This window comes from Atta cephalotes, assembly GCF_000143395.1.
Source record: "Atta cephalotes unplaced genomic scaffold scaffold00015, whole genome shotgun sequence".
In the NCBI taxonomy this organism is placed as follows: Eukaryota; Metazoa; Arthropoda; class Insecta; order Hymenoptera; family Formicidae; genus Atta; species Atta cephalotes.
In genome coordinates, this window is record NW_012130079.1 from 4,146,687 (window position 1) to 4,163,037 (window position 16,351).

Genomic DNA, 16,351 nt, shown 5'->3' on the forward strand with positions numbered 1-16,351 from the left:
ATATATATATATATCTATATATATCTATATATATATATCTATATTTTATTTATATATTTTATATTAAATTTATATTATTAATACTTATTAAAACAGTAAATTTACAAAATTGTAAATCAAGGAAATCAGAAAAATGAATCGAGGAAATTGAAAACAGGAAAATCATGAAAAAGTCAGTTTTACAACATTCTTTAAAAATTAAAATTCTTAGCTTTAAAAAAGTGCGCACATCACACCTTTGCAGTTTTGGAATACTATCAATTTAACAATTAAATGCAAGTGTCACCAACATTAATAATAATTTATATTTAGTGTGTTTTGTTAAATTGCTCAATCAACAAAATCTTTATTTGTTTTCAAATTACAACGAAAATACAATAAATTTCAAAATATTATTTAAAGCATCAGAGACAATCATGAAATTTTATCTGGAGAAGTTATGATATTTTAAGATGAGGAATTTGTGATAACCCTATAAAAAAACTGTGTCTGTTATTTTTAAGTTTCAATTAAATTAATATTTATCTAGAGCTCAAGTCTTTATGATTCCAATGAATTTAGATAAAGAGTATAAGTGCAACCGTTCGCGTTTCCCTTCGGCGGTATCTATGTCTCTCATCAGATATTTTTTTCACATTTTGATTGCCATCATCATCATTTACGTCCAAGAGGCGTCTTCATTCGTTAATTGAATCAATGTTATCAGATGCGAGAGTTGCACATGGCGAGTATCTCCTTATTTCTCGCTTTACCCCGCGGCTTTGCACCGCGACCGTTCTCCGCGTTTGGAAGGCGGATATCGCGGTTATGTCGCTTATGCCCGCGGACGTTAAGATTAAGGCGGTGATCTCAGCGGAGTACCGGGAGACCGTCTTTTATGGCGGCGGCTTGCTGTGAAACTGTACGCCGATTCTCGATGGCTTTGCGCCATCATTCTACAACCCCGTGGCGAACCTTAAGTTCTTTAGACTCCGTAAGAGTCCTAGCGAGCAATCCGCCTCCTCTGCAGACTCGGCTCTGTATACTTCGGGATCTGACACTCTTAAGAATTAAGCCTCATGAAAGTTGCGACAAGTTTTCGTAAAAGAACACGCCATGATAATCTCACATTTGGATAATGATATAGCTGGATAAGAAATGTGCCAGGAAAGTGGCCTGAAGAAAGGAACGAGTAACATTTCTACATTAATAAATCAAAACGGATTTCATTGATTTTATAATAGATGCGGCCCTGCTTCTACGAATTGAACATTTAAAAATCCGCAGACATCTAATGGTATCCTTATGCGGTTACAACAATATAGTTAATTGAACAGAACAGAATATTCTCGGTGCTTAGCTTCGCAGCAAGTCTATTATATTCGAATTACGACATGGCCGTCTCTCGGCGTGATCGCGTCGAGTTCCGCATATTTTTCTGAACCTTATGTTGGGCACGATAACATTATAATTTAGTTATTTAGTGCACTCGAAGGAATCCACATTGCTGCTCATGTCAAAAAAGTTAAATGTTATATTCTAGGATTAATATCATAAATTTAGTATTGTATTTTTAGAGAACCAAACTCGGCTTGAAAGCAAGATACGTGAAATTGCTATCTTATTCCTAAAAGTTTAGTCTCTTAGTTATTGAATTTCTAATTTAATTACGAATAACTGATGAGATACAATTTACTGAGACTCTGATTTAGAGACTTACTTTACTTACTCGTTATTAGTTACTGTCATCGTAAAATCATGAATCATTATCGTAAAAACATTATTACAACATTTCTCCGATCATAATAAATAAGCTTGTCTTATTTAAAGTCTATTTAATGTAAGTTTCGAGAAAACAAAGGATGTTTGAACTTTTATTGTATACAAATTCGTCTGTTTCGAAAAATCGTGGGAAAATCGCAGCACATCTTTGGCACATATTTCAAGACACTAAAAAGATGCATCAACGATTTACATCTCGATTGTACTTACGATATAATGAAAATAAGTAAATCAGTTTACGCGCGAATTCATTCTACATTCTCCACGATGAGCTATACATTTCCTCTGAATCATGTTCATGTCAACCATTTCATTTTTTTTTCCTTTATTTTTACAGTCGCAAGCAAAGAAGCGTCTGATCCCTTCAGTGAATGCGACACAATGAAATTGGATTAAAGTCGTGCCCTCGCTAGTTCTCGCCGGCTCGTTCTCTCTCCGTAGCGATGCGACTTGAGAGTAAGAGAGGAGTTTTAACGATCTACCGCCGTACAAATTGTCGAGATGCTATCATCTCTCAGCGGGGTGAGAGAACGGGGGTAAGAGAAGCAGATAGGATGATATGACGCGAGAGAGATGAGAAAGAGAGAGAGGCACGGAGAGAGGGCAGCGAAGGGGGCGAAAGGAGAAGATGCGAGGGAAGATTAGGGCGGCATCTCCCCACGGCGAGGTCGGTAACAGAAACTGCTGTTGGTGATGCTCTTGATGCCGCACCATAGTCGCTCTCGCTGCCGCGTTTCGCCGCACCACCACGTTCTCCTTAGCTATGCCCTCGTATCTGACGTGATTCGTACGTTGAGGATTCTCAACAGTAAATTACAAAATATGCTAAGCGGCCGATATAAATCAAAAGTAGGGCCCGCGCGAGTCCCCCGAGGGGTGAGAGAGAGAGAGAGAGAGAGAGAGAAAAAGTCCTTTACCCGCCTGCGTCTCCCGGATTCCACGGTGCAAGGGGTAAGGGTCCTCCGCATCCTCCGTGAGTCAACCGAACCCAAAATATAAGGAGAGAGACCCCTATCACGAATCGAGAACAAGGGAGAATATCTTTCCTTTTCTCTCTTTCTCTCCTTCTTACGCAAGGCGTAGAACGCCGATGCGATGGTGCAGTTTGCAAACTGAGCAAATGGACCGGAAGACTCGAACGCGAGATATAAATAGGCTTGACTGGAGAGCAATATATCTACCCAACTAAACTCCACTAAATTGCTTTCAAGTAATAGAAGAGAGTAATGTAGAATCGGGAACGTTCGCGGTTCTCTATATAAGCAAAGAAAAGGAGAAAAAGTGAGAGTGATAGAAAAAGAGAGAAAGGCTATTTATCGACGGCACGCTGTGTACTCATTTAAGTACGAGAGATTTATGGAATATCGATAAACTCTTGAAGAGAGAATTCTGATTGCTATTTCCTCAAACTTCGTAAATGTAATACTCTATGTAAATGGGCCTCGCGTGAAAAATTCGGATCATTTTATCAAAGCTCTTTCTTGCGATATAAATAATTTTACAATTTTACATTTGTATTAACATTAGAAAAGATAGCTAATATTCGTGCGAACAAGAATTAACAAGAATTTCATTTATCGTTTAATAGTATATTCAAAGAGAAAACAAGTTAAACGTATTATCAGTATATCGGACTGATGCATAGCCCTTCTCTGCATTTATCTCGCAATTAAGATAACAGAAATATATGTACGTTTGGTAGAACGCGAATCACCTAATTAACGCGTCAAACGTCTCTCTGCGCTAGTCGATTTTACACGCGATTGTTCCGCGCAATCGGTCGCGGTAACGAATTATGCTCACCGCGAGCGCTCAATTACGTGGCCGAGGCTATTAATCGAGATACGGCGAAACACGAATAGCTAATAACGCGCTAAGAGTGTTCGCTGTAACATCGGGACGCGCCACGCGGGACTATCTGCGGATCTACGCTAATCGAGTCCTCCCGATGCACCCGGTACGTATAGCCGTCACGCACACGCACGTCTTTATGGATGAGCCACGTACTCGTATACGCGGTATGTATACGAGCCGCGGCCACGTGCACGCGCGCTGCCAGCGTACTTCTAAATTAAGTGCATCAAGCGAAGAAGAGCCACGCAAGTGCATAAAATTACGTGCGTTACATGCAAGAGCGGCGCGAAAGGTACTTTTGCAGATTGCTCTACCAAGGCTATGCACTTTCGAAAACATTGAGAAAAATAATTATCCTCTCAGTTCCTCTTTTATATAAATTATTATAACATGGACGAAAGAGAGAGAGAGAGAGAGAGAGAGAGAGAGAGAGAGAGAGAAATAATTGTAATAAAAAGTTACATAAATACACAGGTAAAACGCAAGAGATAATTTAATTTTAAAAATAAATTGTTATTATAGCATTATTTTAAGATTGTTAAGTATTGCAAAGATTTATCTTATCTTATAATGTATAAGTCTTTCAATCTTATTCAGACTTCATTTGTTAGAAGTGTTTATATCTATAGCTTCAGATTATTATTATATGATCTAAAAGTAAAAATCAGTTTCAATTTAAAAGTTATTTTTAAGGAAATTGTTTCTGTCCCAGACTCTGCAAAAGTTCCAGTTAATCTTAACGGAAAGTCTGGAGAACGCGAATATTCCTGAATTATTTAAATGCGCGAGAAGCGTATAAAATCTTCCTGCATTCGCATGAGCGTGATTATATTCCGTGGATCGAGCCGTGGAAAATCGTGTTTCTTTCCTTCGCCTCGCGTATGATTACGAAGCTTACACGTGCGGATGAGAATCTGAAATAACGAGATATCCGCGAAACTTCAAAGTAGCAAGAGAATGTTGCATAAAGCGTGCATAATAGCGGCCGTTGTCTTTAGTTGATTTTTATCGGAGATAAAATTCACATGACAAAATTTTACTTTAGAATTAAACAGTCGGTATTATGAAAAATGAAAAGATATTTTTGTTTCAAGAAGTAAATGAGAATTTGAAGATACTGATAATCAACTCTTCAAAACTTTTAGAATAAATCTCTCTCATTAAAGAAAGAAATCCTCTCTTAAAGATTGAAAATTGAGCCACTCTTTTTCAAGGCTGGCTCAATTTTTATTCTTTAGAGTGAGATTCCACTTCAAAAGATTTAGAGAGTATACATAACTAAAAATGTATGATTCCGAAAAGTTGTGTGAAAAACATCTCAAAATCTTCTCTGTATCGCTTAATAGTATATTATACGTTTCCGCATTTCGAGTCATACTAAATTTTACAATAACAAAATCAACAACACTTACGTCGACCAGAGTTCGTGGGTGGGCGGTAGTTTGACATCCGCCGTTTTCTCGGGCAATTTGTAGTATTCATAGACATAGGACGCGGCAGGATCATCATTGTGGTTAGCTACCGCCGACTGATGCTGCTGCTGAAGGTTTAGCATGGCCGCGGTCGCTACGGAGAGCGGATGCTCACAGTAGGCGCGCCAATCACCCTCCATACCCTGAACCTGCACCTGCACCGCGGCAACCCTCTTATGAACTTCCGGATCGGCGCCTTCGGCGCCGCTCTGCAGGGTTTGCGCCGCCGCCTCCTCCGCTCCCAATTCCTCCTCTTCTTCCGGTTCACGTTGCCCAGATACGTAACTTTGTTGCTGCTGCTGTTGCTGCTGCTGTGCGTCGTCGCTGACGGTACCGTTGGTATCCTCCTCGCTGCGACTGCGTCGCCTGTAATTAAGTAAAGATTCGTTTAATTACTGAAACCACAAGTACTCGACTGCGGACAATTATCTCACGGAGCATTATCTCATAATAATTGCATAGATATTTAATTACTATGATGTTTAAGTTGTACGCATTATCACTTACAAGTCTATCAAAATTACTATGTTCGGTATACGACGTAAAATATAATTAGCGTGAGTTAATAGAAGGTGTAATAATTAACTGTCTCTCTTCAGTAAAGATATAAGGACTCATGCTTTCAATGTCGCTTGAACAACATGTTCTATAAACCCATCTCAAGAAAAGGAAGTATATATCTACAGCCGACAATTTTCATCGAGCAGTCAGTTCTCTCTTTTGCTGTTGGCGACGACTATAAGTGACACTGCAACGTGTCGCATAAAAAAAGAATAGAAAAAGATTTCCCCCGAAGGCTGTGGTAATGAATGTGCCGCAGGATAACAGTTAGAAATAACCGGCTCCGGTTGAATGTAATAAATTACAACGGACCCATCGAATTTATCAATTAGCGATAATCGCGGTGCATAAGCCGCACTGATGATTCTTCAATTTAGCAATGACCACCAACGGTGGAAGTGCATCGCGCATCGGCGGATGGTTATGCCGATAATTTATTGCCGTCGCGTACATCGTGATATCTAATCGCACCATGCATGCGCGAGAGAAAAGGAGAGAGAACGCGCTTTCGACTCTGTGCTTAGCCACCTGGATATTTGTCATCAGTCGTTACTTTCCGCCGAAGTAATACCTTCCGGCTGCTTGCGATCATTGACGATCAATGACAACAAGATTTACAAAAGTGCGACGTACTTGAGCGTGCGTTTCAATGTAAAAATTCAAGCGTCATATGGCAAATCAGGCTGATTTCACTTAGTTACTTTTTACGAATATTGAAATGGCAAATAAAAGAAAGAATTCTTAAATTTCTATTCCTACACTGAAGAAAAAGATTGACTGAAGTAGTTTGATATGGCAAAGTATTTTTAATTCATTGCAAATAGGCTAACGCAACCAAAAATTGGTTGCTGCAATCAACAGTTGACTGTTGCAGCCAATTAAAAAATGCTATGCCATATTTTACCATCTAATTTGCTACAGCAGCCAATCTTTTCTTTCAGTGTACTTTATGGTTCTAACATGGCGCGTACGAATATAGTTTTTTAAATCCAAGCTACAGAATTTTATTCATTGCATGGTTTTTACTTCCAAATTTACATTTTGACGCTTGCCTTTTTTTGCAATACGCGCATCACCTGTCTGCGCACGTCAGGGATAAACTTAATCGTGGATCGAGAAAGAAATCGCGCATTGCCACCGGGTCGGAGCAGATGACGAGGAGACGGGCGACGAAGGACGAGGGGGAGGGGAGGGTTACATCGTAAATACGTATACATGTACGAAGATTAATTATTATAAACCCCTGCCTGTTGCCTGCAGTCATCAATTTATACTCTCCTCTCTCGTGCATCCCAATTCCAATCCCGATCCCGATCCCGTGAGTCGCGCTATAGAATAAAGGCTCATCCTCTCTAATTTATGCATGTCGAATCAATCTCCCTCCTTCCACCCTTTCTCTCTTTCTTCCTCTTTCTCGTCCTCGTTTTACCTACGTGTTCCTTCTACGTTCCTCTTCGCACACCTGGACAACCGTTGTCCCTGAGAGAGAAAGACCAGCCACCCCGATAATGAGGACCTGAGTTATCCTGTGCAAATATTTTCCTCAGCGGCTGTTTGTATAGGCACGAACGGACCAAAGATCTGATCATTCATTGCACCACCGACGTATGTGCATATATACGTGGGTTTTTGCGCGGAAAAATCTCAGGCGCGTGAATGTGGTAGTCGATTCCATAGCCGCAATTCTGCGTCTGGCATACCTGCATCGTCTAGACAATGAATTTATGCGCGATCATCTGGACGAAAACTTCATTCCCGGCGAAATGCAAACATAGATTTCACGGTGATGAAATACCGCGCCGTGAGCGCGTTGCTATATTCTTCTTGTTTGTGCAATCTTCATCTTGTTTATTATCATCCCGTGTACGTTTCACTATGAATTTTCTCTTTGCTATTAATAATATTTATTGATCACGTGCAGCATGAAACTATTTTTCGAATATTTTTCTTTGCGACTTGTTAAATTTTTATGATTCAACGTTAGCAATAAATTTTTACGTTTACGAGCTTATAGGTTATTAATTATAATCATTTCTTAATTAATTATAATCATCGAGATTCCAATAAATTTTTGTTTCCTTTAGAGATTGAAATTATTATAATTTCGCTAAGTCTAATTTTTAATTGTAAATAAAAAAATTTAAATTAATTATTACTAAAATTACATACAGCGACTTCTTGTCATAATTTTATACTTCGTAGTAATGTCATGTCCAAGTTTATCACGATTATTTATTTCTGAAATTTGAAATAAATCTTGCAACTTTCTTTCTATCATATCCTTATTCGAGGGATTTCTCTCTAAACTGCCTGCTAAATGAAGCTTGTAATAATAATAACTTATAATTGATAATCGACGTGTATACGTAATGCCGCAAATAATCGAATAAAATGTTCGATGTAATATCGTTTTCTCATTAAAGCATTTCGAGCAAAACTGACATAATAATACTTAGAATACATAATTTCATCTTGATGGAGCCTTGAGGATTCGCAAGAAGAAACTTCCGCTATATGAATTATTTTTTTTTCAATTTGAAAATCAAAATCCGAGGAATAAAACTATGTAACTTAAAATTATATAATATGAAAAACATTTGTTATAAATCATTTTTCACAATGTAGTTGAAGAAAATGTCTGATGCTCATTTCTACCAACGTAGAATAACTTTAATCTCGGTTCAATTTACTCTTTGTCTTTTTCTAATCTTTAGAACTAGAAAAAGATGAAGAATAGTCAATAAAAGTTGAACCGAGATTAAAGTTAATCTGTATTGATGGAAATGGGCATAAGTCCACTGAATCGGCGAATACCGATTAGAGCTAAAAGTGGCACCGAATCGAAAGAAGCTCGCGTTTGACGGTCGAATTTCGAAATAATACGAGCATGGATCGTGTCGCACTGCGTGCTGCTTGTAACCGGTGTACTTCTTAGGTAGATAATACGAGTAAAAAGTTAAAAAAGAAACGGAGGAACCTTGTAAAGGCGGAAAAGAGAGAGATGGGGCAAAGAAGAAAAAAAGAATGAGGGATAGATAGAACGTACATCGTTCGTCTCGTACGGGGGATACACTCTAAGGACTGCTTCGCGTATATGCTAGGCTGGTGGATACATATGTAAATTGCGAGTACCCCTATTACTGAGACTTCACCTGCGCATCCGGTTTTCGCTTGTGCTTTGATTTCGTCCCCGTACGTCACGTCCTCCCTCCCGTCCATCTTTCAGTTCGTACGCATGCTTGTTCGTGCGGCTCATACTACTTTTCTATCTAACGTTAAATCACAGCGGATTTCATTAAAACCGCGGGATGAGTAATTGCCGGGGTGTATCAGGCGCGGTTAGCGCGGTGGAGAACACGTCTGTGTTTAGATGGCGATATATCTTGGAAATTAAGGTTTGTGTCTCGATGGATATCGCGCTGTCGCATCTTAAGCATTGCGTAATTTTGACGGCGCCGATGATTTCGAGAATGATCTCGGATAATATTTTTATCTTCGATGTAATAAACTCGTGTAATTATGTCGCAGCTGCCGCAAAAGACTATAATTTGTTGCAGCCTATTAAATATCAACTTTTCTAAATGTTTGAAAATAAAACAAATTTCAAAAGTTAATTTGAAATTAATCGAAAAATGGAATTTTTGTATTAGATATTAAAGAAGTAATTGTAATTAAAATTCCTTGAGTTAAATAACATTTTGTTACAATATTTTTAACTTTCATGTTTGTCAAAATATAAATCAATTCGTTTTTAGAGTTAACTTTAAAATAACGGCTATATTAACGTATATATTTAGTAAATAAATTAGAGGTAAAAAAAATATATTTTCTTGAAATATATTGAGTTAGTTTCTTGTTTAACTCCATCATTGCAATTAAATTAATGACATATTTAATAGAAGCAGTGGCGACCTATAGAAATGATTAAAAAAATAATCTAAATTACAATTTGACTAATTTGAATGTAATTCGATTATAAATTTAAGTATAGTGGCGATAAGTAGAAAAAAATTAATTTCCGATTCGTCGAAGTTGCTAAAATATGTGATAGCCCTAAGGCATTCTGCATATTCAGAGATTGACGATAATTTGTATTCCGTGGATAAATGGAGGGCAAGAGGACGATGCGAGGAATTTCTTTTACAACGGTTCGTTTGCATTATGACAGATAAAATTTTATTGCGGCAATGAGGCATACGAGCGAAAGGTATCTTCGAGGAAATCACATCGATTTCTTCCCATCGATTAATATAACGGACAGAAAGGTTTATCAGCTGATATCTTTCGAATATAATCCTGAGAATGCCTGCTCATGTGTCTTACTGTTATACCAACTATCTATCATAATTCTTGACACTTTGTGGTCACTATATGACTGATATTGATACATCCAAAGATTTTTATGTCTTCTAAACACACAAGCTTATATATTATGCGGATAACATTGAGCTCGTATTGATCTTTTGCTGATCTCGAAATCAGGGATTGACATTTCTCTCAACGAAATTCTCGAAACCAAATCTTATTAGTATTCCTTGTTCAGTCGCGATGTTATTTAATTAAAATGTTTTTCTTTCGCAAAGTTTCAAACCATATATTATGAACTTCAGTAATAAAAATCCTGTTCATTATACATAAATCAAGATTTTTTTGAAATATTTTATAAAAATAGAATTACTTCTTCTTCAGAACATTATAAATATGTAATAAATTTAATCTTGTTGCTGTTTAGAAAAGAAAAACGAGTTATCAAATGTCAAGAAATATTAACATATCTTTACGTAAACATGTATTATACTCTTCAAATCGCGGCAATATCACACGATGCTTGCGTATCTATTGCGCGTATATTCTTTAAAAAAGAAAAAGTTAATCCGTTATTCGCTACAAGCGTCAGGATTTCCAATTGAATAGCCGTGTCTGAGCCGATCGATCTACTCCGTTATTAGGATCATCCGTCTTGAATGGTGGCAATCGTGTTCGCTCAAACAGTTTGCATACGAGCGTACGATTCTTTTATGCATGTTCCTCGGAACATGCGTCGGCAGTCAGCATACGTGCGTGCGTCGCACCGGGACGACCCCGTCGGCATGATTCGCACGCAGTCGTTATGCACCTACCTCAATACGCGAGTGGTTGCAGGTAGGTGGAATGCACGAGGCTCGACCAAGATAAAGACAACCCGATGGAGAACGAGCGAAGGAGATAGAGAGCGCTTAATATTCCATAAGAGTGTTGTCCACGCGACCCGAGAACCCACCCCGGTGTGCTCTCTCGCGTGCATTTCAATAAAGCCGCCTTCGCTCGACCGCACGTCCGACTGAATGACACAAAGTCCAGTTGTGTCGGCATCGTACTTTATCACGACGTGTCTGTCAAAAGCGTGACCGTGTTCAATCGGGTAAAAGAGTCCGAAGAGTCGTGAAATTTTTCATCGTAATCTGGACGGACAAAGAAAAAGATATATAAAAGAAAATGTATATTTATAAAATTACTCTCTAAATTTCTTGGAATAAAATCTCATTTTAAAAGAGTTAAAATACTGCTATTATTGAAAAAGAGTGAAAAATTTGCACTTTTGAATAAGAGCAGATTTTCATTCTTTTGGAATAAGATTTATTCCAAAAAAATGAAATCTCACTCCTTTTTTGGAGTGAATCTCACTTCAAAAGAGTGAAAATCTGTCACTTTTATTCAAGAGTGTAAATTTTTCACTCTTTTTCAATTGTGGCAGTATTTTAATGAGATTTCACTCCAAGAAATTCAGAATATCTATATTTTTGTCTTTCATTTTCATTTTTATTGAAAGAAGCCTCTTATGTGACAGAGCCGAATACTGCTAACGGCATTGAATGCTTCTTACAATCATGTCTTAAAATATCACGCGCAGCGAGATTCGCGATCAAAAAAAAATTCCTTGGGCATGACAGAATTTCTGTAAAAATATTAGACTCCCTTGGCATGCATCTAATTTGATAAGCATCGTAGCAAAGTAATATTGCCTTCGTACGATCACACGTCCCCGTCGTTTACTCGACCGGTGGCCGCATGATATGCATATTAAGTTCACGATGAGATTTATGTCTCTACTCATGAAAATAATTCATATAAATCTGGCGGTTAATCGATTTCTTGGAAAATTTTTGAGAAACGAAGATAAACCGGTGCTCTACAATGGCGCGCGCATTGCACTTTGTATGGAATACGATTATTCCGTAAATTAAAATAATGAACGGCGATATCAATTGCGACATTTCAAGCTACGCAGAGAAGTAAAAGGGCAGATACTTTGCTGCGTACCATATCTCAACGCTAAGTGCTCTACGTAACCTTTTTTAGACGCCGCAGTTAAGTAGATGCAGTTGCGTTAGTTAGAAACTATGCAAATATCCGAGAACAATGTTCTTAGATATTTGCATAGGTATGGCGTGCTCTTATCTTCCCATGAAATGTCTTCTAACTCCGATAGGAGAAAACAGTCAAAGTAAAAGAGATTACTGAACATTCTTGTCCGCTCTGCATTCGTTCTCGGTTCATTAATGATTAGCGTACATTTACGTATTCGAGTGAACTTTGTCGAAGAAATTTAACGTCATTAAAATACACGATAAAATCTTTAATTATGAAATTAAGTTTATTATTTATAAAGGAAGTCGATCAAGCTATGTATATTTATGTATGTTAATTAATTGCCTCAACTGATAATTTCTTTTTTAAGAAAATTAGTTAAATTCCGTTATAATTTCTAATTTACGATTATTCCGTTATCTTAGCTTTTCCAATGATTTTTAAAGTGTACCTTTTTGCAACAACAAAAAAATAAAAAAATCGTCCAAGATTCGAGTGTTCAAAAAACGAGACCCGCGATTACACGGCTAAGTAATAAGCAACAATCCTTTTATGGAGTCATATATTACGGGCAAGAAGATAATCTCATGTTCTAACAGCACTTTCGAACTTTTCACGTTGTCTTTTTGTCGTGTATTGCTCTGTAATCATTATTCCCTCACTCTAGCGACTCTGCGCGAATAATCGGTCATTTCCGGCGGTAGCCGCGGCGATACCATCCAATGATATGAAAATAAAAAGGGCAAAATGTCTCTACGACGGCTTTTAATGTATGGGTGCGGTTATACATGCGCGACACACGAATTAAGTCTTTAGTTTGTTTGGACGCACAACACGGGCCTTTGCAACATCACGTTTCTTTGAAATATTTGCATCGATGTTTTAATATGCAATAATTCTGGTCAATTAAATTTTTTTCCATCCATCTATTTATATATTATTTACGAGAAATGTCGTACATTCTATATTCATTCCTTTCGCAAGAATTAAATTAGAAGCAATCTTATCTTGTATTTGATATAATAATTTTTAATTCAATTTCTAAAGGAAAATAACATTTACTTAGATACCTTATATGAATTGATATTCTGTCATCAGGATTTCATATTCATTTATCATGATTAAGAAAATCATTTGAATAATACTTGTAAAAAATACTTGACTAACTAAGGTTGAAGTGTTATGTAAGATTATAATCTAGGAAGAGAATGATTGCCACACTCAGGATTGACGAATTCAGAGTGTCAATGCAACGCTGGATGAATGTAACGCGAGCAACGGCTGACAGTAATCTCCAGGATGGATAATATATTCCTCGAGGACATTCGACACGCTTGTAAAAATTCGATCGTACGGCCCACAGCCGGATCGGAGGTGACAGAAATGAGAGAGGAAGGGGAACGGCGACATTTCCCGGGTTGACTTTGATGGATCGAAGATCCCCCTTGATCCGCCTTTTTTTCGTCGCGAATCATCGGGCATTGGCTCAGTATTTGTTTTTTGTTTTTCCGCGGATAAAATACCGCGTCCGACAGGTTATTCTCTCACGGTGGATGACATCGTGCATGCACGCGATACGCTCGAATGCAAAATTGCCGCGAGATCGAACGGCAGGTATGCAGCTGCAGTCGCCCCAGAATAGGGTACCCTTTAATGCCGTACGTAGTTAAGATAACTGAGATGATTGAATACCGAATATTAAGAAGGGCTTAAGCAGCAATGGTAAAAAAGTTCAGGTGATATCATAAAAAGTGCATAAGCTAATATAATATAAAGATTCTACATCACTCCAATCAAGAAAATCTCAAATACAAAAAATCTTGTTCAGTATATTATTTAAATAATGAAGTATTTTTACGACCTGTTTCACAGAGATATACTAGATAATTTATTAGAATAAATAATCTATGTAGAATATGTCTCTTTTCGCTGTTTTAACTAAAAAGCAGAAACAGCAGAGGATTTATTCGACGAATAAGAAAATGATTAGTCGATGATACGACGATTACACTTTGCATAATCGATTAATCGCTCCATGTCTTTTTAGGCGGCTCCCGTTATGGTGTCCGGGAATTTTTGCTCAGTTGTTTACTCGGGCTATCGGAGTCGGATAGTGCGTAGAGACGCATAATGCCAGGCCGTTATCTGTCCTTTCAATGTACTCCATATCTCCTGGCTCTGGTTTCAAAGACCCCTCGGGAGGACCGCGTCGTCTGAACTATCCCAAAGAGGGTTAGGAACGAACGAACGTGCTTACCCACCATGACCATCGGCGATAGGATAAGCGACGCCCTAGACTTCCTACATCGCTTTAAAATTACTCGCTACAGGACGAAAACAATTAACATTGCCTAACGTACGCACACGCCCGCGGAAGAAACGAGATAACTCGTTATCGCTGTCCACGTCGTGAATCGCGTCGATATGCACCGACGTAATCAGTCCTTGACTTGACAAAACTAAGAAAATAAATTTAAACAGTGTAATAAAAAATACAGAAGAGTGCACCGTAAAAATATCGAAAGCTGTAACGTAATTTTTTTTAGGAAACCGTCAATCTGTTTTTGTAACTCGGACAATTAATGAAATGAAAAAACATAAAACTATACACACAAGATATTAAATTTGCGAAGAGAACGAGTTTGCTGAGATTTAAAATATTGTTGGACACAAATTTAAAAATAACTTTGTTGGAGCAAAATAATTTTGTTGAAAACTCAAACTGTAAAATATAACTTTATGCATTGTTTATAATTTTTTTAGTTTCCATTATAATTATTTTAATGATCTACAACAAAAATTATTTTCAGATATATTTTTTTATCCAGTAGAATTTTAAAATTTTTAGCAAATTCGTTCTTTCCGTGCAAGAATTTTAGTAACTCTGATTTTAAATCAGTAAATTACATTGATGTGTTATTAAAATCAATCACTTTTGAAACATCACTTTAGTTACGCTTCCTCGCGCGAATGCAATGACTGGCGTTCCATATTGATATTATTGCCATCGAGATGCCTCTGACCTTTTGCGTAGTGACGTGACAAAAAAAATTCAAAGGTCGCAAGACAGATTCGCCTTCGATCAGATGAATGGCGACTGACTTGTCTCAAAGTTAATTTAAATATCTATTTATAGACGTGAAGTTATGGAACAGAATAAGTGAGAAAGAGGTAGCAGGACATGACAGAAACAAGAGAGAAGAATCCCATAATCTTCAATTTTTAATTTCTCTACGAGTCTATAGTTATAAAGTATCTCCGCATATGATGAGGTACGTGAAAGAGAAATGTGTCGTTAAAAATAGCGGTAGATGCAAACTCAGGAGAGTATTAATTAATTGCATCGTATGCGCGTGATGAAGTATATAAAACGATATACGTTGATTCCTTCTTGAAAGAGCGAGAGAAATCTGTCAAACAGCTATTTCGCAATCTATTAGAAGTAAATTTTTGGTAGTAAATAGAAATACCAAATTAATTTAATAAAATATCAAGGAAAGAGAATGATTTTGTAATAGTATTTAAAAATTTAGCAAGATACAAATCTGAAAATAATCTTGATGGACTATCAAAATAGTTACACAAGAATCTCAAGCAATGATGAGCAATGCTACAAAAATTTTAATATTCTAGCAATTAATTTGAGCAATCTACATAATTATTTTGATGGTTAACAACATTATTTGTGTCTAGATTTTTAGATGTTTCAACAGAACCGTTTCGTGTAGCAAAATTAATAGAATGTATCAGACAAAAAATATTTTGCTGCTCCAGCTTCAATTATCGCTATTTTCTGTATTAGGTAAAAAATTATGTATCACGTGTAGAATTTATAGCACAATATTCTAAGATATAAAACTGTAATATAAAAGAAAATTTAGATCTCATAATCAAACATGATCACTGCTAAATATGAATCACAGTCACAGTCATGTGATTGAACGTGATACAGAAAGACTTTCTTGATAAATTTGGCAAATAGTTCAAATATAAATTCCATCTCTGTCGTCTTGATTAAATACAAAACATATCTAATATTGCAAGGCTTGCTAGTTATATTTAGTTCATTTTAGCTAATTTTTCGTATCCAGACATTTTTCGCTATAACCGCAAAATCATTTTTTTCATACATGATCTTCGTGACATTCGCGTTTCAATCTGTATATTCCTCCGGGGAACAATGACTATGCAACAAAATAAGCTATTGTCCGCGAGCAATTCCGACATCTCGCCGCAACCGAATCTCTTCACGTGTCTTCCGTCCTTGTATACGAAGTGGGTCTTCTCATATTTCTCCGCGTCAAGAAGAGAGAGAGAGAGAGAGGGGAGGGGGGGGAGGAGAGAGAGAGAAGAAG

General features: G+C 37.2%; 1 protein-coding gene across 1 annotated transcript in view; it reads right to left on the reverse strand.

Moving 5' to 3' along the window:
* The window catches only part of LOC105618162 (protein grainyhead), a 138,229-nt gene that overhangs the window by 29,777 nt on the left and 92,101 nt on the right, over positions 1–16,351 (reverse strand). Inside the window, 1 exon segment of the mRNA XM_012199702.1 lies at positions 5,028–5,453. Within this exon segment, the coding sequence (XP_012055092.1) occupies positions 5,028–5,453 (426 nt within the window).